Here is a 24,524-nt window from a genome sequence, read left to right as displayed (position 1 = left end):
GTTACACTCAGTGAGATGATGGGCAGTGCAGAAGGTTGGGATCAGTGCGTAGTGGTTTCTCTACCGCTCCTTGTTACTCACTCTTTTCTAGAGCTGCTCCTTCATTCTTACTTGTTTCCTCTCTTCTGACATAGGCTTATCCACAGGCCACCATCCTTTTGTGGTGTACATCCTCCAGCATGGGTCCTCCATGGGCCTCAGTCCCTTTGGGAGAGTACATGCTCCGCCATGGAGCACGTCCCTCTCATCTGACCTTGGCATTCCCTCTCTCATTCCCCCCTCCTCAGCATTTTGTTCCCTTCCTTAAATATGTTTCCCCAAGGTGCCACCAAGTTGGCTGATGGGCTCAGCTGTGCCCTGCGGTGGGTACGCTGCAGAGACATCTGGAACCAACTGTCTGGCACGAGGCAACCCCAGCCTCTCCTCACAGAGGCGACCCTGCAGCCCCCCCACTAACAACACCTTGTCACTGACACCCAAGGCACGCCCTACAACAGGGTGTCAGAGGACTCTCAAAGGTGTAGGAGACTTCCTGTTTAGATCAAGTACTTTTATCACAGGCACTAAATATTTGGGTATGACCAAATTACGGTTAGTGTTTTGTGATCTAGAGTACACATAAAATGTTTTTGTAGGATACGTTCTTACAGAGTATGACTTAAAAATAAATAAAATACACTTCTGAGAACAAAAATACTCTTAGAAATTTATTGTAGCATTTCTCATGTCTGAATAAAAAATAGCAAAATGGAATTTTATTACTTTTCGGAGGAGGAAGAGTATTTGTCCTAGAAGTAAGTAACAGACTGATTTAGCTGCTTTTTTTTTTTCTTGTGAAAAACATTGTAAATGACATGCAGTATAAGCTTAATGACAAATTCTTCTGGGAATCAAGAAAGCTCCCACCTGGAGGGCCATTCTCCAGCAGAGGAAGCACTGCAAAAATAAATGGCTTCTCTGGAGGCCCAGAAAGTAACATGGACATGCTGAATCATTTGGGCTTATATTTGTTCTATTCAACTGCTTAATTATAAATTATTCAGTTCCTTCGTGCAAATACAATTTGGGCAGCTGAACTACTGTGTTAGCCCTTTGCAGGTGTCCCAAGACCAGTGGGGGAGCAGAAGAGACTGAAAGGACTGGATCTTTGGGTATTGCTATACGCTTTCTGAGTCTGAGCCTTTTCTCATCCACACAAATAGGTAGGAAAAAATCAGGTGCTTCCTGATAGGAAGGTGCTACCACTACGAAACCACGATGAGTATTTTTTATTCACCAAAGAGGATTTGATTTTCTCTTTTGGATGAAAATGCCTCCTTGATCATAAGTCTAGCTTAATTTTCTATATTACGTATTTTAAACAGCTGTGGAAATCTGAGCTTGATTTGGACACACTGAATCATAATTATGTTAAATCTTTCCAGTTAGTTTACATTTGAGGCTAACAGAAATATGCTGATTCAGATTCTAATTAAAGAAATCAGATGGAAACTACATCAACTATTTCAAGAAGAAGAAATTAAAATTTCATCACAGGTGACTGGAAGAAATCTTCAGCTATACATGTACTTTTTAAATATATGCTCAAGGTGTTATTAGCATTTAGCTCCAAAATAAATATTTGAAATAAATAAGAAAGGAAGGAGCTATATATTTTGAAAAGTAGAAACTAGAATGAAACTCTATATTCATAGAAATATAATTATATGTTGAAATGTAATTATATAGAAGGCATGAAATCACAGTTGATGTCAATTTTTACTGAATGTTATATAGAGCAGATACATGCTAATTGGAGGAAACTGAATCAGGTTTGGTAAACAATAAAGAATTTGCCCTTTAAAGCAAATTTGGAAAAAACCCACATTCTGACGTATGTTTTGTTTTACACAGAGCATCAAAATTACACATATTTAATCTTTATGTTTGTCAATTACTGCCAATAATTGTCATAATCTAGAGTTAGATAAAATTAAACCAGATGCTCAGCAGTTGAAAATCTGCACAGTTCTATTATTGCTATAGTTCTTATGAAGTCAGACAATTATATATATATCTGTATTAACCGAGGATTTTTCCAGTGACTTTTAAAGAGGCTTTCATTTAATGTACTGCACCCCTAATTTGTAAGTAAATGGTAAATAATATGCTAACATTTAGATCTCACTGGCAGTGGTGGTGAAAAAGGAAAACAGGTATCTACAAAGCAAGAGGGAACTGATAGGTCTAGACAGCCAGGAAATGGAAAAGTTCAAAAGGAAGTTTGGGAAAGACTATGGCTTTTTCCAAGACAAGTATTTAAATCCCGAGACAATAAAAAGGAAAGAGCATGCAGAGGGAATTGATCAAATTATTTCAAGCAAGGCCCATCAAGAAGAACAGGAGACGAAGAGCAGGTGGATGGAAACAAAGAGAGCGAGCAGAACAATAGAATCATACAATCATAGAATCACTGAGGTTGGAAAAGACCTCTAAGATCATCGAGTCCAACCATCGACCCAACACCACCATGCCCACTAAACCATGTCCCTAAGTGCCTCATCTACACAATAAAGATGAGCTTGAGAAAAACATGCAGATTTATGGAGACAGTTCAGTTTATTTGGGTCACTTTCTTTTTTCTTTGCCTCAGACACAATTTATCATAGAGGTGACACAGGCTACCTTATCTGTACAAACTTGGTAGGCACTTCAGGAGCTTACGTTCTGTGCTGTGCTGCATACCTGTAATTCTTTCTAAGACACAAGATGAATTTCTAGCTTAACTGGCAACTGCAAAGGTATTTTTGATGTATCACTACCATTCCTGCCTTAGTTCACTCTGTTACAACCAGCTGCTCACGTATATTTAGAGCGTTTTCATAACTCACGGAGTTCTGATACAATGTTCGGGTAGAGCAAAGCAAACAAAGGGTAGTGACAGCCATAAATCAGAAGTGCCTCATTCTGAAAACTATATATATATGACAAAAAAGACTCCTGCAAAATTGTGATAAATTACAGGTTAGCTTCTTGACAATAAGTAAGCTCAAATTGTGATAATGAAATCAATTCCTGATCTCTCTTCTGACTGCTTTGAATTTCTCTGATGAGGAAGAGCCATATCCTGGCTACCTGAGGATTCACCTTATAGGAGGGAAATCTTTTGAGGGCATATAGGAAATACAGTACTCTGAATCCTGTCTCTTCACAGTCTTTCCTAAACCTCCAGCAGTGAATGCATTTTTATCAAAAAAAAGAACACAGCTACTCAACATTGAGTTGTTCCTGGCCAGTGTTATACTACACTGTAGTGTCTCTGCCCATTCAAGTCGACAATCATTCCATCATTCTGGAGTGCAAACAGACATAAGTTTGTCCCATGGAACAGAAGAGGATAGAAATCTTTTCCTAAAGCATTTCTTGGCAGTGTGGTGTAGGAATTACTCCTTTATCTTTCAGCTGATAAGAATCTTTACAATACCTGGTTCAAGAAATAATATGAAATTAAACATCAAAAATAATATTGAAGATTTTAGGTAGCTAAGCCTATAACCTTTATGTACCTTGAAAAAATTACTATAATTTTTGGGGAATACACACAAAGAGAAGAATAACTGGGATTTCTGACACAAGTCATTATTCATATACAAGAAATAGTAAAGAAGACTAAAAAGTTACCTGTATAAAATTGAACCAGGAGAACTGCCATAATGGAAGTATTTTCTAATGGTGTGTCATGGTAGGCCTTTATAAATCAGAGGAGTTCTGAAGGTGTCTTAAAACGCCCCTTCCTTTTTCTTTAAGCTCAATGGCCAAATCAGTCCTGATATCACAGGGTAGAACCTCATTGGTTTCAGTGGAATTATATGGATTTCCTCCAAAGCTGTTCAAAGTGCCTAACTAAATAATTGCCGTCTGGTATTGTTTCTGCGCTCCACACGTGGCTTCCTAGAATTTCATATCCTATAGCACAATTTACCATAATTTGATCAAATATAGCGCTTTGTAAAAAAGGAATGGGTTTGATACACTGTGGGCTCGTTCTTTCAGATCTGAGCCGATGGCCGCGTTGGTGCTGGTGTTGGCGGTGCTGGCAAGCGATTCCAAAAAGTACCCTTGGGCTTAGGCAGCTCCCCAGCTCCCCGGTCTGCGCTAACCTGACAGAGGTGCTCGTGGAGCGCAGCTGAGATGGGAGCTGCCCTGCGCAAGGGCTCAGTGACGGTCTGTGTCCCGGGCAGCCTGCTGGCTCGGCAGGCAGGGCGCTAACAGGTGATGCGGAAACCACCTGTGTGCAGCCGCAGAGCAGAGCGGGGAGTACGGCCCGGCCCTGCCGGGCTCTTGCTCGGGGCTTTCCCCGCGGCAGCCCCCGCTCCCACCGACGGCTCCGCTCCCAAACCGGCCCGGGGCGCGGGTGCCGGCTGAGCCCCGCGGAGGCGGGCACCCCCGGGGGAGCGGCCCGCAGCCCCGCCGCTGCGGGGGGCAGCCCGGCGGGGCAGGGAGCCGGGGCTGAGCCCCCCCCTCGCCCGGCGGGGAAGGGGTCGGGGTGGCGCCCCTGCCGGCGCTCGCCCGGAGCCCCGCGCCGCGGCCCGCCCCGCGCCGCCGCGGGTGGCGGGGGAGGTGCCGCCGCCGCCGCCGAGGCGGGGCCCCGCTCCGCTCCGCTCCGCCGCGTCGCGCCCGGCCCCGCTCCGCTTCGCTCCGCCGCGACCCCGCTCCGGCTCTCGCGGCCCCGGCGCGGCGGTGCTGCCGCGCTCCCCCGCCGCGTCCCGCCTCGCCGCGGCTCCGGGCGCCTCCCGCCTCCCAGCATGAATGTGAGGAGGGTGGAGAGCATCTCGGCGCAGCTGGAGGAGGCCAGCTCCACAGGCGGTAGGACGCGAGCGGTGTGGGGGCGCGGGGTTTCTCTTAGTTATTTTGGGGTCTCGCCCCCCACCTTTAAGCAGCAAGTCTTGCAACTTGGCGGGGAGGGGGGAGCTGCCTGCTTGCATGAGGTAAATGCATCTGTGCTGTCTTGGGAAAATGTGTGTGCATCTATGGGGACAGTAAGCAAACGCTTAATGCCTGGGATCGCAGGCTAAGAAACGTTCAAGGCTTTGCGAAGCCCGCTGTAAGATGCCTGCTGTGACCTAACTGGTACTTTTGCCTTCACTGAAATTACCTGGGGCTGGGTATGAACCTCCCGGGCGCATCATGCACATCCTCTCTGGTTACTAACTCCCAGGACGTAATTTTGATCGGTCCCACTTACACCTCCTTGCTTTGATCTCCTTTGTACCTTCCTGATGCCCAAGTAGCTACTATTTGATGGAGACCAGCTTCTTCTGGTAAGCCAAAGGCTACCTGGTGCCTTTCTCTTCTCTGTATTGCAATTTGCAGTTGCATATTCACCCAAGAAAGGTCACAAAATAACTTGCATTTTAGGGAGGAGAAAAGCATGCTTTGCTCTCCTCCACGGTGACTGTGACTCCTGGAGTGCTGGAGTTTTCTCCCAGCATGTGTTGGAAACAGTTACGTAGAAATGAAGCTGCTTGGGTGCAATGTGTGTAACATGCTGTTGCTGAGAAAGGTGCCTGGTTCAAGGTAAGATGGTTAAACAGGTGGTGGTTGGAGAGTTAATGAAAAACTTTGCAAAATAGCCGATCAAAAATAAGGGAAAGTTGTTTTCTAAGGAAAGATGGAAAACTATTTCATGTTTCCTGCTGTGTTGCTAGATTTCTCACAAACTGTGTGATGCCAGTGTAGGATAACAGCCTTGCCGTGAAGTTGCTTGAAAGATACAGTGGAGTCCCACCCTTTGATTGATTTCTGATGCTTCAGAATAGTCTTTTTGCTTGCTAGAAGAGGCTCACAGCCACGTGTCCTCTGTTGGATTGTACTTGGTTTTACTCTTTTCTTTATGTCCCAGCTTTTCTCATGTGTTAGGGCTTGTAGCCCTTCAGATAGGATAGTAGATCATTTGCTTTGGGGATAGGGAACTTTTGTAATTGAGTATGCAATTAGTTTTAGGCTATCAGCTCAATTGTTAATCCATCTTTGAATTTCTTTAAAGCTTCAGAAAAAAATGCATACTTAGTCATTATGGTTATCCAACAAGGGACTCAGCCACCAAAGTGATGTTGTGATACTTCTCACTGCTTTTCAGATCCTAGCCCCCCAAGTTATAATTAAGACTTTTCTCTCTACATACCACTGTCAGCCTTACAGCTCTAGTCTGTTAGAGGTCTGAAAGTCAGCCTGTTCTTCCATAACACATACATCATCAGTGACAAACACTGGGCAGGCTCTTAGCTACACCTGTGCGACCACCATGCAGGACTGTTTGGGCTAAACAAAACTAAGGTCATAATTTAGACACGGTGGATTTGCACAGCTGCTATTGAGGAATAATTTGGTTTATGGATCATTACTATAGGTGTTGAAGCATAAAGAGGGTTTGCAGCTTAACATTTCATCTTACAGGTACAGTTAGCAGTAACGGGAAAGTGTCTATACGAAAACTGGGGAAATATGATCTGAATCCAAGTCATACAAATAATATGAAATACCAAGATGATATTTTTACAGAAAAAATGTTTTCAGTTGAACTGTATATTAGGTGTGTGTTCCATTTTGGTTCTCCTGATATGCATGCCTTGTAGCTTTTAGAAATTAATGAGGCCTTTAATTCATTTTAAGCTTGTAATGGTGAGAGGTAGTAAGATATACTTTTGCACTGTTTTGGAATAAAAAGCAAAGTCTAACAGAAATATGAGTTACTGTAGGAAAAACATCTCTCAAAAGTAAGCTCTTACGCCAGAAATGGGAAATGGAAAGATAAAAATGACAAAGCTAAAAGACAATACCTACTTTCTTTTGGAGAATGACATACGTTAGATCACCGCTCAACTTACATCTCATCACTAGCTTGATTTTCGTTTAAGCAAGTGCCTAGCTTCACTGCTCTGGGCTTCCTCCTTATGTGAGAGAGCACACGTATGTTCATCTTCCCCAAATTTTGGCCCTTTTTCATCTAGACTTCCCTTTCCACCCTTCTCTTCTCTAGCTCTCTCCCTCCAGACTCCCAAGCTTTCAACTCACTTTCAGTACCATCAGCATTTCTGAATGTACCTGTCGGTTACTTAATGAGGAAGCATTCAGTAGATTTGTTCTCATTATTTCTCTGCAAATACAAACAATGTTTAAAACGTTACTTATTTTTAAATGGTAATGCCTGCAGTAGAGTTGTTACAGGGATTTGATGGTAGTGCATGGTCAGAAAATGAACAGAAGTGCAACTGTTCCTCTATTTCATTTTTCCAAGTGAAAAGCCTGGGTAATACACTAGCAGCTTAAATTATGAAAATTATTAATGACAAAGGAAACATTTTGTACCTTTTAACAAGTAATGACTCTCTTCATCTGCTCTTCCCCTTACATTTACTGTATTGCAACTTGTAGTGCATCTTTTACATTCAAGGTAATGTCAGTTGGAGCACCGCTGAGAGTTGAAGTAACAAAATATTTCCTCTCCTACATATTGAGCCATTGTAAGGATGAACTGTTTCATCCCTCTGCCCCATGAAACAGTCTTTATCAATGTCTTATCTGTGAGGAAGTTGTATTTGTGCTACTAATAGCCAAAACTCATCTGCTACCGGCTAAAGGCATGAAGGGTCTTGGCAAAACCAGAAGAGCAGAGGGAGATTATCAGAAAAAGTTTGTGTGGGTAAGAATAAGTTTAACCACAAGGTGTCCTGTGAGTTCAATATCTAGGACAAACTTAAGCTGCTGGCAATACTAATATGAATAAGATCCTATCACAGCAACTGGTTGCTTTGCTTTAGGGTATTGTGAATTTAGAATGAGTATTGTGCTGACCAATGTACCCTTCCTTATTCGAACAATAGAAATCTTTTAAAAAAGCCATGGAGTTATTTATGACAAGTTTTGAAGATTTTTCTATGACAAGACAGGGCAGTCGCAAATTCTGCATGTCAGGAAAGAGGCTGTCATTTCTGCATGATGTGCAGAAGAAGGACCAAATAGTACTATTAAAAAGTGTTTATCCAACTTTAAGTTTACTTAGAGTTTGGTATTCTCTGCCATACCTCTGAGAGATCCTTGTGTAACGGTGTTCACTTTTGCTTTTAATGAATGGCTTGCTCTTGTTGCTTGAGGCATTCTTAGATCTTCAAAGGAAAGTGTGCTAGAAGGACAAGAAGCTACATACAGGAAAAGCTGAAAATAGGAATTTAGGAAAAGGGATGGTAAGAAAAATGACAAAAGTGAGGAAAAAAGGCACTGGAAAACAATTGCAGGAAAAAAGATGAGATGGGAGGAGGGGAATGAGGAAGCAGCTTCTTATACACTTTGAGATACAACTGATCTGAAATGAAAGTATGTCCTATTGAGGGATACTGGAATAGGGAGGTATGCATTGGACTAATTCCTTTATGACCCAGATGGGATTCATCTGACACGGTGAAAAGCAGGCGGTGACTCTCCAAGTGACTTCCACCAATACTCGTATCGGCGTGAAAGCTTTGGTTTGTCGAGGAGCTCCATCCATAGGACGTGCTGTCAGTCAAGCATCAGTGTCACTTTTTCTGCTAATGATCTGTTGTCCCTAAACACTCTTCATGTCTTCTTAGATATGAGAGACCTTCTGGCCATTTTATCTTGTGCACCTGTATCCTAGTGAATCTTCTGTCTCTGCCTGAGCCTTCTGTAACACAGATACGTTCTCGTTGTAGGAGCCACAGTCAGCTAGAAATGCTGCTTCCAAATGCCACATGTTTTTGTGAAAGTTGCAAATACACAAGGGAAGGAATAAATTAAATGGACTCATGATCTAACGAAGGAGCTATCTTTATAATGCACGTACAAATAGATACAAATATTTTAAGCATAAAATATGCATCCTGCTCCTGCAGGTTGGAGGAAATAACTGAAGTTTTGAGAGAACTGACTGCGGTGTAAGCCTCTGTGTAAAATTTGGTCTCTGCCTCCATCTCCAATTCCTGTATTCAGTGAGCACGTGAAGCAGTAATTATATGCAAAATTCTAGTATAGAGAGTCATATTTGATATGAATGCTGAAAATACCTTGGCTTCCCACCAATATCAATTTTATAGGTTTTGCACAAAATACAGCTTTCTTTTTCATTATTCTGTGTTTCAAAGTTACTACCAGTGCTCAGAGAGTTCATACAAATAACCAAACATCTGGACAAGATTCAGGTATATTGGGCTTAGAGAACTGACTCTTTCCAGGTGTTTTTAGACTTCATGAAATATACAGAGGCAGATACGGTACCTAGCAGTTAATGTAGCCATAAGAGAGGTAGCTAGCATGTGTCATGGAAAGCTTTTGCAGTGTATCAGATAAGCATTTAGGACTCATGCTTTGGGTTGGAGCTGAATATTTGATCTGTGCAGCATTCAGCTGTAATCTATCCCATCTCAGCCACTCAGTTTGCCATTGTGATTTATTCGGAATCTTTGGCACTTGGCAAAGAAAGTATCTAAAAATACAACAACGCCTGATTGCTTCACTATTTCATAGATATGTGCATTCTTGCCCTGCTGTCCTACTGTCCATCCCCCCACAATTCTGCTTGTCCTCTCTTGCAAGTATCGAAATAGACTGTATTCAAAATCTTGCTTGCCAAACGAATGCTGGCCATTTATTGTCTCCTATTAGCAGAGGCCATTACTCCTATTTGAGATGAGAGAGAAAACATTGGCACAAGGTTGTGGACTGGGCCAGGAGCCAAATCGGTTTTTCAATAGTTGTAGTCAATATGGTCTGAACCAAGTAGGATTCTCTATTAGCACACACTGTAATTAATAGGCTTGGGCCTGTTCTGAGGCGTAACGAGTGCAGATATAAAAACCTTCTTTCTTTGGAGCCCAGCGTGGCGGCACAGCTGGAGATAGTTAATAGTGAGGTTAATGGGCTAGTTTGGACATTATGTCTCCATAATATTCGGCCTGAACTATAATGTGTGGTTGTGTCAAAAGTAAGTGCACAAAAGGTTGACATAGGTGTTAGTTTTTTGGTAGTAGTTGTCCCTTCAGAATCCTGTTTTCTCTGGCAAGGTCTTTGGTTGCTATTGCTTTGGTGGCTAGGCAGTATTTGGCCCAGATTTCCCACTGAGTACACCAGGTGGAATGTGGAAGTGAAAATGTATGGAATGTATATTTTTTGGAGTCTATGGAACTATGGAAAGCATGGAAACCAATTGTTTTGTGATATTCTTAATTATTACTTTGTAATTGTATTACAGGAGTCTTGGGATCATATAGATAATATAGATCATGGTTTGTTTATTTCCTCTTCATTTTCTGTTCTCACACTCTACAGGAGGCATCAGTGCTGTGTCATCACCTTCATGTATACAGCAGCAGAGCAGGTTGGGCCCTAGACTTGCTGCTATGAATTTGGAAGGTCTGTAGACAACAATAAACTGGCAGCAGTTTAAAATATGTGGTTGGGTTGAAAGTATATTGGATCCATTCACCTCTAAGAATAAACCCAAACAGAACAAAAGCTGTAGATCTGAACACGTACTGTGTTTTCTTTCTGGCAGCCTAGTAGAGTCTTAATATGGTATTAAAAGGAGCTTTCTGTCAGAGGTCTGAAAATAAATAGTGTTGCTTTTTTATATTCTTTTTCACCTATAAAACAAATTTCTTTAGAGGTACAGTTTATAGTTGTGATCCCCTGTTGTATGTTTACAATTTATGCTGCAGTGGCACAAACAGTGGCATGAACGTCATAGATGCTTATGTGTCCACTGGAGAAATGAACTACAGGTGGAAGGCATGATCATAGGGAATTTTTAACTATAAATATTTTGCCCTGTTAAGAACAATGATTCACGTTTAAATGTTTGGATTTTATTATAGGAGAAAATATCTTTATTTGTAGGCCAGATATTTTCACCAAATAAAGTGTAAACCCAGAAGCTTCCCTGAGCACAGTGAAATGTCTAGCACTATACAGCACATTATATCAGTGTGCCACAAAATGACTAAGTGGTGACAGCATAGACATGGCTATACAAAATTAAAGGCTTTGAATGTCCTAAGACACAGACTGCAAGGTGGTTGCTCTATTTCACGCAGTCAGTAAGAAAGGGTTTGCTATTTTAATGATAGAAAAAAAAAGACCAATTTTACTGATACATTGTCTTGTTCTCACAATTTTCAGTTACCTTTCCAGCAGAGAGAATTTTTGTGAATATCACTATAGTCATTAGGCTTTAGTATAACGAATCTTTTTCTTATTTTTTAATCAAAGTTTATTTTTGTTAATAATCCAGAAGAAACATTTAGGATTTATTAGAAAGGTAAGCAGTGGCCATAAAACGTGGTGATGGGTCTGATTCTTCACAGTGCAGGTTTTTTTTAAGCCTTGCCCAAAGTGGGAACAACCAGAACAGCACTTCATCACAGTAACTCATTTGACTGTCGTCGCTATTCCTATAAACCCTTTGATACCTATGGGAATAATTGCAATGAATAAGGATTTTTGCCCTAATATTTGTGAAAATCAGGAGAACGCTGAACCTGGAACTGAAACACAGATCAAGTTTACGTGATTCCCTGTAAAGGAAGGAAACCGCTGTGCTGGAAATACTTAGCAGTAATTAAAAGTTTTATAGCTCGGGTGTATCTTGAAATAAAGTCAAATGACCAAAACCTTTTATTGAGTGACTCATCTACATGCTTTGCAGTAAGATGAAAAGCACATCTAAGCATCCCTTCTCCAGTCTCTTAATATCTGCATGATACAATAACTGGGGGGCTTCCCTAATTTGTGCTACCTGGCTAGTGTTGCCAAAGGTGCACTCGCTGTCCGGGCGTTGCAGTGATGTGCTGTCTTCTGGCTATTTTTCCCTGCCATGTGAGGACTGCAGTGGGAAATGCTGAAGCTAGTCATGCTGGTACTTTGCTAGTTGAGGACTTCTTGGGTCAAATCCCTAACATGTTTTTTTGGTAAGAAATTCTGCTTTCTGTACACTCTCACAGAAATGTTTCTGGTAATCTGTACCAATTGATTTCCAAATCCTTGAACAGTTTTATTAAATAGAGGAGAAACAACATGATTCAGATGAAATCATTGAGTCACTGCAGACATGGAGTCTGCAATATTGACAAATATCCCTATTTGCGTATAGAAAGCAATAATATTGGGGGTTTTATTATTTATTTATTTAGTTGCTTGTGCTCCAAAACAGTCTTTAATTACTTAAAAGTTACTGTATATGTTCTGTTCTTTGCTTGTATTAACGTTACGGTTTTTTGCTTTGTGTTTTAATTTAAGGTAACACTTTCTAAACAAAGAAATTACATTGTATTCTACACCACAAGCATTTATCAATAGAGTGTGCTTTAGTCAGTGTTGAAGAACCCATGGAAGAATTTACAAAATTTACGTAATTCTCACTTTTAAAATTAAATATAGTTATTTGACTTGGAATTTTTAATTATATTACAGCATATGTTATAATAAAAACATATGAAAGACAACATCATTGCAAACAAAAGATAAACATAATAAGATGAAAAGGACTATCCTAAAAGGAGGATGTCCTAATTGCATGCAGTAAGTTGGAATGGAGTAAAAATACAGTTTGGTTTCTTTTTTAAATTTTAACATACTTATCTGATGTAATTTGAAAGGATGATCTTCTGAAAGTCACACTCTAAATAACATCTGTCAGATACAAGCATCATTGCAACTGAACGCGGAGATTTGGGATTTTATAGTATGTAGAGATGTCTGTGTACATGCTAAGTACCATAAATTAACAATCTATGATCACATTTTCAAAATAACTGAACCAGTACTACTATAATGCTTTTTTGCATGAATGTTACTGCTCATAGTTTCAAAGAACGCACTAGAAAGCATTAACCTTTTTTTGAGACAGTTTGTTTTGGAGCGTGCCAAAGTGTGTTGTACCAACCACTCCTGGGCGTCTTGCTGCAGCAGGTGCCCCCTCCCCTCAGTCCAGGCGCTGAGATGGGCCAGGGAAAGCCCCTGTGCACACACGCAGTGCTGGGAGGGACGTGCTGTCTATGTGCATGTGGTTTCCCAGTGCAGATGGGTGTTGGGAGAATGAAAAGTAGGCTGTGGGATTGCAGTCCCTGCCTGGGCAGTTAAAAGAAAGGAGAGGAAAAAGATCAAGAAATGCCTTCTTGTGTGTGTGGCTTCAGTGGTATCTGAGCAAGCGGACTCTGGGATCTGCTGTTCTATTACTTTTAGCTGGAGATAAATGAATCCTGTTTATCTTAAACAAAGTAGGAGAAAAATCCTTAAAGGATACTCTTTTGAAGCAACATAAAAGATGTATATCAAGCAGATCCAGCCATAGAATCATGTTTTGCTTCGTTGCGTGCTGGTAACTATGATAGGTGGTTCCTCAGATCACCATTGGTCTTGAGTTTTGACAATGTAGCTGGTTTTAACCAGGTGATACCCAGATGTCCTTAATCATTCGGACTATTGACTTATATTCCACTGCTCAGTAAGTGAATGGTACCCTACATATCTAATGAATCGGTCTTTCTATTCTATGTATCCTTTTCCATGTTGATTTATGGACATTTGAGGTTATTTTGTTTTGTTCTGAGATGCAACATTATAAAAAGTATCACATGTTGTAATGCTGTCTATAGAGAAAGGTAAAGCTAGACTGTTTCTCTGGAGTATTGTGTGCTGGCAGCATCCACCTGCTGGTAACTGAAACAAGTACACAATAAAGTTCATTGTTATTTTTAAAAAGATGCTGTAGTTGAATATATAAACACACTGACTCTTAGGTGCTGTCCTGATTTCTGCACAGCCAGGGTCTGCAGTCTACCAGATCTAAGATGCCTAAGAAAAAACTATGATAAAACTAAGTAGATATACCTACAAGTTGTGAGAGTGTGCAGTATGATTAAGATACAGAGAATTTCACGCTACTGTTTCAGTACCGAGGTCTACTTTATATACTATGTCATTCTTCAGTCTTTGTTTTGGTGATGAGGTGGGGTTTTCCTGTTTTGCTTTTTGGAATATGCCATATTGTGCAATCATCTTCCCAGCCTACTGTCCAGAATTGGGAAAATGAGAGAACTACCTCCGTGGCTAGGACCTATCAACCCACTTCATTGTTTGCTTCAAAGCCATTGCTTTCAGTCTCTCTCTATAGCACTGCGTATTTGTTTCCCTACCTGGGAAACAGGGGAAAGAGGAGGTCAAACAGCAGGATGGGTTTGGTAAATAGGTGATAGGTTTTGCCCTTTCTGCCTTTCATTACGTGGTGATGAAGATCCTCTTTGCAGGAGGAGATTGAAACCTCCAACTCTTTCAAGCAATGGCTCCCCATTTCTGCCTGTACTTGCCACTTGGAAGGCACACGTGAACTCCTCACCTAAATGAGCACTTTCTCACCTTTGTTGCAGCATAATCTTTTACCTCAGAGCAATATTGTTTTGAGGTCATGCACTTCTTTCTAGGTTGGTTGATTGTCAGTCAAAGGAGAGGAGAGTATGTGATGCCTCCAGTGGAACTGGTGGGTCCCTAATGCATGTTTTATAAAACTGAATTCCAGTAGCCTGGAGGAAAAATAGTACATTGAAGTTAAGGTGAGGAGGGAACAGATGTGACTGAGGGTATACAGTGACATAGCTCTTTATGTGGCACACCTGCTGTCAAGTTTCCCCCTAGTACTTTAAATCTTTATTAAACATATGAGCTAGCAGGACTTAAAATTATACAGATTCATACTTGAATACCTTGCTTAATTACTTAGCTTGCAGGGTTGTACAACATTTAGACATTATTTAGACTCGTAAAAATCTTTGCTGCAGTTGCACCTTTTGTTTGCGTTCAGTTAATTTTCCAATACTAAAATAGAATAAAGCCATTCTATATTTCAGTATAAACTTAAAAAGATCACTTCTTATTTCTAAAGTCTTTGAGTCATCCCAGACTTCTTGAGAATCGGTAACTTTTTTCCTTCCTGAAGATATGGGGGGTGTTCAGCTAAAACCCCATGTTGTATTAAAAAAAAAAAAAACCCTCATAATTTAACTGTGTTTTACTTTACCAGGGTTCAAAAACAACTGCCTATACTTAGAAATGCAAAAGCAAGAACATTTTGACCTGTTCAGAATGGAATGTAAAGCTATTTGAAAGGTGCCAGTAAATTTCTAACATCTTATTAAGCAGTGTTTTGTCAACAGTCACTTTAATCAACAGCACTTTAAATTACTACTAGACTGGCAGTCTGTTAGGACATTTTCAATAGAAGAATTCAGAAGAAAGTAGGCTTTTTTTGTGTGTGTTTTTCCTTTCAAGAACCCAAAACATTAATGGTGTGTTTTCACGTATGCTGCATCACAAAGAATACGTACAGAAATGCTGTCAGTTAGGAGACTAATTCCTCACTGAAGACACAAGAAAAAGTTGATGGTATTATCAAACTGCTATTTGGTAAGTGGCAACTTACAGTGCTGATCGTGTAGATGGTATATTGTCCATTTTGCAGGTGCAGTGTTAGAAGAAATGTGTATTCAATAGTAAACATACAGTTAATTAGATAAACTGATACAGGTTTCTTGTTGCAGTAACACTAAAACGATGGTTTGTGTTCCAAGAAGAGTGCATATTGATTAAATGCACCTTGCACTGAAGCAATTAATATAGATCTTCTTGATCCATCAGTGCCTGTTTCATTGTGATTAGAAGGCCTGATCTTACAACAGTTGCAATACAGTGTAGCGTTTACAACTGAGACTCATCCTGTTATACTTCAGAAATATACTTGGTCATACATATTTGAACAGTTGACTTCAGTCCTTCAGATTCTGAAATGTCTTAAAAAGAGGGGAAGAAATAAAGCTTTTCTCTCTTCCTGCATAGTCCGTAATTTCATAAACCAAAAATAAAGGCTGTGGGTTTAGAGGATACCCAACTACAGTGGCAATGCACCTTGTAATGCTAATGTAATCTTGTAATGCTAATATAATGTGAAAGAATATGAGAAACAAAAAGGGGTATCAAAAGAGAGTCTGTTTCCGTACTTAGAATACTGGAGAGTATTTCCAATTCAAACCACCAAAACTGCAACTTTTCCTTTTTAAGAGTCAGTTAATCATTTGCTTTCTGGGAAACAAAACTTCTTCAAGGAATGCTGAGATTTTTGTGTAATATCATGATTTGAGAAACTTGTATTTTAAGAAAAAAACCCAAGACTACTGACAAAGTTGTAGGTTTTCTGTCTGAGGATAAAGTAAATAGGCATATACTCAGTCAGTTTTCTAGGTTTATATTTGCCTCTGAATGCTAGGCAGACAGTGACTAACCAGGCTGATTACATACAGCTGTATGTTATCCATACAGTCTACTCAGGGCAGAAGGCTGATGAAAAAGCCAGCTCAAAATTTTTTACATTGGATTTCATTTGCACTTTCAGATAAAAGGAATAAAAAACATGGAATCACAGAGAAATAGTTTGGAAGAGAAGTTGAGAAGTCTTATTATTTATCCTGATGGCCCAAGGCAGGATCAAATATTTATATGGTAGTTCAGACAGCTTTTTGTCTAATGTACTTAAAATCTACCAGTACTGGGTGCTTTGTAACATCACTAGGTAATCTACTCCAGAATTTATCTTTCCTGCTACAAACTTTTTCCTAGTTCTTAAGTAAATCTTCTTACATTTAAAGCCTGGTACACAAAATGGATGAAATGCATAGCCAAGATTTTACAGTACTGAATAGGACAAAAACTTTATTTGGTATATCTTACAGACTTTTTGTCTTGTTTGTACTTTCAAGTATGAACTGCTGCCCCTTTCGCAGCAGCCTTCCACCTGTCTTCAGCCTGTGATTTAACATGTTCAGCAGTGTCAGACTTCCCAGATACACAGGTGTTAACCTAAATAGTTTTTCTCCATTCTGTTTCTACAAGATAGATTATTTCTCTGGAACTCTACTTGATGTCTTCTACTTTACAAATAATAACTAGTCTTTGAGTGTTGCTTTTTATCTTCTAACTTCCAAACCTGTTGGAAGCTTACTGACTACAGTGCTTGAAATTGGAAAAAATAAAAGTAGGGTACAGATTTCAACTTAGCTCTAGGAGTTTCTGCCTCGCACAAAGGAGAGATTCCAGCTTGCCCCTGTTGATGGTAATTCTTCTCATCCTACAAGAGCTCTGCAGGAGTTATTGCTTCCGGGGAGATGAGATCAGCAGGTCCCAGTTCTTGTTGGGTCTGAGGAGCAATCACTGTAGAGTAAATTACATCCTTGCAGTGCAGCAAATCTTTTACCTTTGTATGAAGCAGCTCTCAAGAATTTGGGATGGGGTAGGAGTCATTGTCTTACAAGAAATAACAACCATCAACTTTACCTCATTTCTATGGGAAGCTTGATGAACGACTGCAGGGATTCTCAAGGGCCTCCAAAACTTGTCTCTTTTATGATCTGAAAAGATATTCCAAAAAAATAAAATAGATAAGTACAGCTTCAACTTGCACAGCTTTCCAGCTATTGGATTTGGATCTTCAGAAAGGAAACTTTGTCAGTGACCTTTTTATGAACTGTATCGTTTCTAAGGACATTTTAGCTCTGGAACATTTGATATGTGGCATGAACATCTTAGTTCTCTCTTCCATAAATAAAAACTGAAGACAGTTACTTTAAACAATTTTTTAACATGAAAAGTCAATGTCACAGGCAATAGCAAAGCTTTTGAAGTTTCAAACACTTCTTATTCAGATTATTTTTATCAGTGCTGTACCATCTCACACTTGAAAAGGTGTGCCTCCGCATTATATGAATGTCTTTATCAAATGTTATTTTAATGATAAAATAGGGTGTGCTCATTCCTCTCTCATTTTTCAAGACTGATGTATCTAGGAGGCTTTAATCAAGAAAGATGTCATATATTTTAACTTCTGTACCAGCTTAAGCCTTTCTAGTTATAATTTTTGGTGTAGGTACTCCAAAAGTATTTAACTTTTGTCCAGTGCCTGATTAAAACCACCATTAGAATGGCACTTGCATACAAATGACCATAGAGGATTTATTATCTATCTTTTCCAAATTCATTTTCATAGTTTGATAGTTTAGGGATGTGGTTCTCTAAGCTTGTAGTTCCAGGAGAGTTCTGTAATAGCTCGTCTGTGGATGTTAATAAATTAAACTGTGTGTTTGAATTCAGTTGTGAGATGCGATAAAGCTATTTTAATGAGCCCAGGCAGAGGCTTTTATCAGGCAGTCCTCTAGAGGCACAGAGCTGGCGCTCTGACTTTATACTATTCAACATTCCTTCTGTTAGCCTTGCTGGGAAAATGTTACACTTCATTTTTATATGTATATATAACATGATCTTCTTTTCTGTATACTTTGGCAACTTCACAGTGTTTTGATCGACAATTACTTTGTTAACATTCATCACAACTAATGTATTTTGTACACAGTGTATCTTTGCCTTCACAGCATTTATTCTCCTTTGAATTTTATTTTAATGTTCTACAAGTGTATCAGCCTAGCATTGCCTTTTTCCTTCTGAACAACATTGTCGGACACTTGACTTTAGCTGGAAATAAAGTGCGCAATTAATTCTATTTGTTGTGCCTGTTCCTGTATAACTTTTTATTAGTCTAGCCATTAGTCTCTTTTTAAGCTATTAAGCCAGTAATCATGTACCTTTGATAGTGCTATGAGGAGAACTGCATTGTTCTTGGATGATAGGTTCACAATTCTTTTTAATCAGAATTCTCACCATCTTAAAATAAAATTACTGGACACTTTCTGAAGTCTTGAAGAATAATTCGTAAGTGATAGAGAAATGAAATTGAGAAGTCTTAGTAGGAAGATCATAAGTTTCTCAGTCTAGGCATTTGGGCTATGCCTAAATTTGGGAAATAGTAGCTCAGACTTGCAGTGTGGAATGGGGTTATTGAGTAATAATGAATAAGAATTTTTATGGGTTTTCTTCAGACTAGCTCTAGTCTAGTCCCACTGACTGAATGCCTGCTAGTAGTTGGAGTGCATTAAGTGAGCTTCTGGAGCACATCTTCCCACTTAGTTTCATCTAAAAGAATCCAATTTGTGCCTTCCAAGTGCATTCCGTGATGTGAACCAAAACATGGTAACCGGGGACTATTAGGTGACTTCTGAAAGTACATTCCTGGTCTGAATGGAAATGCTAATATGTACATGTGTCAGACAGCACTGTGGGAGCTTTCCCATTCCCCAGGGGCCCAGAAATCGGGTGAGTTTGTTGAATTACAGTTTTATCTCTTTTGCAGAATTCAGATCTGATCCTTCCTAGCTCAGGGAATTTATGGAGAAATGCTTAGGGACCGTCCTAATATTTTAGGGATGTTTGTTAAAGATTAGGCCTATGTATTTTAGGATATTAATATCACCAAAACTGTGTCTTGTTAGGGCCAAATTCTCTGTCAGAGATTTTCCTAACATCTAATCACCATCACCAAGCATCAGCATCACTGAGCAGAAGCTGTTCCTCACTATTTGATAGCTGCTATCACTTGCCTGATTGAAAATTTGCAATTAATTCTCATTGTGTGTATTCAGGCTGCTCGTTTAGTTGTGACTGTGGAACGGCACATGTGCAGAACGTAGTACAGAACTCCCATTAGCTAAATGCCTTCTTGAATAGGATAATGTATAGCTGTGTCAAAAATAAATATCACAGGTTTTAAAAGTAGAATACATGTGTGCTAGAATTTCAGTGCTGGACTTAGTAAATATACCATCTTAGACTGGCTGTATTGCAGACAGCATTCTGCAGCATGATGCAGACACACCCTGGTAACTTTTTGTAATTTCTGTGTTTCAGGATGCAATTACTTGTCCAGAGAGGATGTAAAAAGTCAGTAAAAACCCAGGGAGAAAATTAAGTCAATAGCACTGCAAAGAGTATAAATCTGTGTGAAGGTTGGCTAATTTTATAAATTACACTAGTTTGTTATGGCACTAGAACTGGAATTTTTAAAATACTGTGCCAAAGCACAGCTCGCTGAATATTTCAAGAATGTTTGCAAGTGCACTTAGAGTTTGATCATAGCAATTGGGTAGGGTTTTCCTTGCACACCATGACTATGAAGTCTAATATTACCTCTGCTTGCTATAGAAATGGCCGCAAAGCCAAATTAACTTAATTTCGTCTTTGTCATACTTTCAAGCTCAAAAACTACACCTTGCAATGTCTTTCTATCTTGAATCAAATTTATGTTCAGAGTGATTATACTTCTTTTAAACATTGCTAAATTGCTTCTAAATCCAATTACTTCAGAGATGATGCAGCTACCAGATTTATTCTTAACTCATGTAAGTGCCAGCTCAGCCTACTATGAAAAATGTTTCAAAATCTTGAATACATGAAGACTTCATTCCTTGTCTCCCATATTCAGTTAACTGAAGAAAAACCACACAAGTTTGTTTTTCCCAGAATTGTATAAGCGGAAAGATCTTCCATGATGGAAGCTAAAAATGGAAATTATTAATGGCAATTTCTTGAAGCTTGAAAGTGACTGAAAGTTTCTATACTTGAGGCCACACCCGGAGGGAGTACTGTGTCCAGTTCTGGGCTCCCTAGTACAATGGAAACATGGACATGCTGGAGAGAGTCCAGCGAAGGTCCACGAAAATGATGAACGGACTGGAGCATCTCTCCTATGAGGAAAGGCTGAGAGAGCTGGGACTGTTTGGCCTGAAGACGAGAAGGCTCAGGGGGGGATCTCATCAATGTAGATCAGTACCTGAAGGGAGAGTCCTCAGAGGACAGAGCCAGGCTCTTTTCGGTGGTGCCCAGTGACAGGACCAGAGGCAATGGGTACAAACTGAAACACAGGAGGTTCTTTCTGAACATCAGGAAACACTTTTTTAGTATGAGGGTGACCGAGCACTGGCACAGGTTGCTCAGGGAGGTTGTGCAATCTCCCTCCTTGGAGATATTCAGAAGCCACCTTGACATGGTCCTGGGCAACCTGCTCTAGGTGGCTCTGACTGACAAGGGGGGTTGGACTAGATGACCTCTGGAGGTCCCTCCCACCTTAGCCATTCTGTGACGCTGTGACTGAAATGGACAACATTTTTTTTTAAAGTGCCGTTATAGTGCATTAATTGTAATTAAATTTCTAGGGATACTTGTGGTTTTGTGGCCCCAGAAATATTGCATTTTTCATCTCTGTTTACATTTCTATCCATAGTTTTGTATTTAAAAGTTATTCCAGGGATGGTCCTCACTGAGAAAAGTAAACTGGATGAATAATTTTAATCAAATGGCAGGGAAGACTGTAGTTACATTAAATCAGGAGAGTGGTTTTGCAGTGTAAGATGCACTATGTAACTAATAGTTCATGGATTGGAAATGAATGGTTTTAGGTGTTCAGTGTTAAGTAATTCAGTTCTCAATTACAGCAATGCATAGACACACCAAAAAGAACAGGTTTTTTTACTATGTACTCAAAGATGTAGGCACTCAAGCATTACATATTATTGCCATGATCTACCTGAAACTAAATTTTGAGAATAAACTCTTGTGTCAGTATAATTTCCTTATCTGTTAGGACTCTTGTTAGTTTTGTACGTAGAACCCTTGTAGAATGGGATCTGTCCTTTTTGCCATTTTAGAGCTCTTGATCTGTCTGTTCAACCTTGTTGGTCTTCTGTTTTTGTGAAGAGCCTTCAGTGGCCTAGGTGAGCATCAATAGCTGGAGATTTGAGCCACAGAGTGGAAATGTTGGATCTGTATGCATATGCATGTATATAGCATGCAAGAAAATTAAATTATTTTTGTTTCCTGTTTCACTGCGTCTGTGTGTATGGTACTTACTTGATTGTGTTGTACATCTATAGTATCTCTAAATGAACTGAGTAGGTCAGGTGGGGTAAAATAAACATATCTGTTCATACTGGGTTTTGCAGAAGTTTTCAAAACCTAAGACTGGTATACGTACTAAGCCGTCGTCTTTTCCCAGGGAAATCGTAAACCAAATTAGGGGTTCTGGAGCGCTCTCACATTTTTCACTTTGATTAAGTGATTTTGAAAGTTCCTTACCGTGTTATAGCCCGCAGCAGCATCATCATCATCTAGATATTACATAATGACCCACTTAAGAAATGCAGTCAGAACAGATGCTATAAGATTGTGTATTAACTTGCATAGAGAAGATGTCTCCAGTCAAGTCAAAGAATTTTGCAGTTACTAGTTGAACATAGGGAGCTGCACAGCTGAGCTCAGGTCAATATTAGTCTATATTTAAAGAAAAATATTTGGTGATTGTATCATAATATAAGCCAGAACTACTACTTTAGATTTCATAGAATCATAGAATCATTAAGGTTGGAAAAGACCTCTAAGATCATCGAGTCCAACCGTCAACCCAACACCACCATGCCCACTAAACCATGTCCCTAAGCGCCTCATCTACACATCTTTTAAATACCTCCAGGGATGGGGACTCAACCACTTCCCTGGGCAGCCTGTTCCAATGTTTCACCACTCTTTCAGTAAAGACATTTTTCCTCATGTCCAATCTAAACCTCCCCTGGCACAACTTGAGGCCATTTCCTCTCGTCCTATCGCTAGTTACTTGGGAGAAGAGACCGACACCCACTGTGCTACAACCTCCTTTCAGGTAGTTGCAGAGAGCCATAAGGTCTCCCCTCAGCCTCCTTTTCTCCAGGCTAAACAGCCCCAGTTCCCTCAGCCGCTCCTCATAAGACGTGTTCTCCAGACCCCTCACCAGCCTCGTTGCCCTTCTCTGGACACGCTCCAGCACCTCAACGTCCTTCTTGTAGTGAGGGGCCCAAAACTGAACATAGTATTCGAGGTGCGGCCTCACCAGTGCCGAGTACAGGGGCACGATCACTTCCCTACTCCTGCTGGCCACGCTATTTCTGATACAGGCCAGGATGCCATTGGCCTTCTTGGCCGCCTGGGCACACTGCCGGCTCATGTTCAGCCGGCTGTCGACCAACACCCCCAGGTCCTTTTCCGCCAGGCAGCTTTCCAGCCACTCTTCCCCAAGCCTGTAGTGTTGCATGGGGTTGTTGTGGCCCAAGTGCAGGACCCGGCACTTGGCCTTGTTGAATCTCATACAGTTGGCCTCGGCCCATCGATCCAGCCTGTCCAGGTCCCTCTGCAGAGCCTTCCTACCCTCGAGCAGATCAACACTCCTGCCCAACTTGGTGTCGTCTGCAAACTTACTGAGGGTGCACTCGATCCCCTCATCCAGATCATTGATAAAGATATTGAACAAGACTGGCCCCAAAACTGAGCCCTGGGGAACACCGCTCGTGACCGGCCGCCAACTGGATGTAACTCCATTCACCACAACTCTGGGCCCGGCCATCCAGCCAGTTTTTGACCCAGCGCAGAGTACACCTGTCTAAGCCGTGAGCCGCCAGCTTCTCTAGGAGAATGCTGTGGGAGACGGTGTCAAAGGCCTTGCTGAAGTCCAGGTAGACCACATCCACAGCCTTTCCCTCATCCACTAGGTGGGTCACCTGGTCATAGAAGGAGATCAGGTTGGTCAAGCAGGACCTGCCTCTCATGAATCCGTGCTGGCTAGGCCTGATCCCCTGGTTGTCCCGCTCATGCCTGGTGAGCGCCCTCAAGATGAACCGCTCCATAATCTTTCGTGGCACCGAGGTCAGGCTGACAGGCCTGTAGTTCTCCGGATCCTCCTTCCAGCCCTTCTTGTAGATGGGCGACACACTGGCAAGCCTCCAGTCGTCCAGGACCTCCCCCATTAACCAGGACTGCTGATAAATGATAAATTTATAGTAGTACATGTAGTAATATACATATACATACAGTAGTACATCAGTAGTACTGATAAATTTATAGTAGTACATTTTTCTCTTCATCTTTATTTGAAAATACAGGAAATTTTCACCTAACCTGAAGTTTGTCTTTTCTAGGGCCTTATTTCATGCTAGGTGGGGTACTGATACCATGATTATGGTTTTGTTCCTTTTTATTTTTTTATGGTGATGAAAAAAGGAACCTTCAGTTCTTAAATTTTCTTACTAAAAACTATTGTGTTAATAAAAAACACATTAAAAATGTTTGATGCAAGAGCATGAGCTGAAACGTTTGTACTTTTCAGAACTCTTCTTGTAAACAAAACCAGTATTGCATAGAGACTTGTTCATTCTTAAAACATAGTATCAACTTAACCTTGTTTGCAAGCATTTGTTACGCAGCTAAAAATTAGGGAAAAAAGCCCCAACCCATAAAAAACCTAACCTCTTAAATCTTTCCAAAGAGTTTAAATTTCAAATTTTGATTATCAGGTTATATTTTGTGTTGAAAGCACACATAAGAAAATTATCCATTAGATTTTACAAACTCATGGGAGTTTAAAAAGAGTTTAGTACTCTGAGATGGTCCTGATGGGCACATTAGCTCTCTAACAGTTTTGAAGGCAAGACAGACTTTAATAAATGTCTTCAGCCCTGCAGGCCCTATATTAAAGACTTCAGTGGGACATTTGGTCAAAGTATCTTTCCATGCTAAAAAACGTT

The 24,524-nt window shown here is 40.5% G+C and overlaps 1 protein-coding gene across 2 annotated transcripts in view; it reads left to right on the top strand.

Moving 5' to 3' along the window:
- The first annotated feature begins 4,760 nt into the window (after positions 1-4,760).
- The window catches only part of KCNIP4 (potassium voltage-gated channel interacting protein 4), a 470,545-nt gene continuing 450,781 nt past the window's right edge, over positions 4,761-24,524 (top strand). For both annotated transcript variants that reach the window (XM_076336026.1, XM_076336019.1), the window contains exon 1: positions 4,761-4,845. In XM_076336026.1, coding sequence (XP_076192141.1) covers positions 4,785-4,845 — 61 coding nt within the window. In that variant the 5' untranslated portion in view covers positions 4,761-4,784. The remainder of the gene's footprint in view (positions 4,846-24,524) is intronic.

The sequence above is a fragment of the Aptenodytes patagonicus genome, chromosome 4 (genome assembly GCF_965638725.1).
Source record: "Aptenodytes patagonicus chromosome 4, bAptPat1.pri.cur, whole genome shotgun sequence".
Lineage (NCBI taxonomy): Eukaryota > Metazoa > Chordata > Aves > Sphenisciformes > Spheniscidae > Aptenodytes > Aptenodytes patagonicus.
This window is presented reverse-complemented; position numbering and strand designations above follow the sequence as displayed.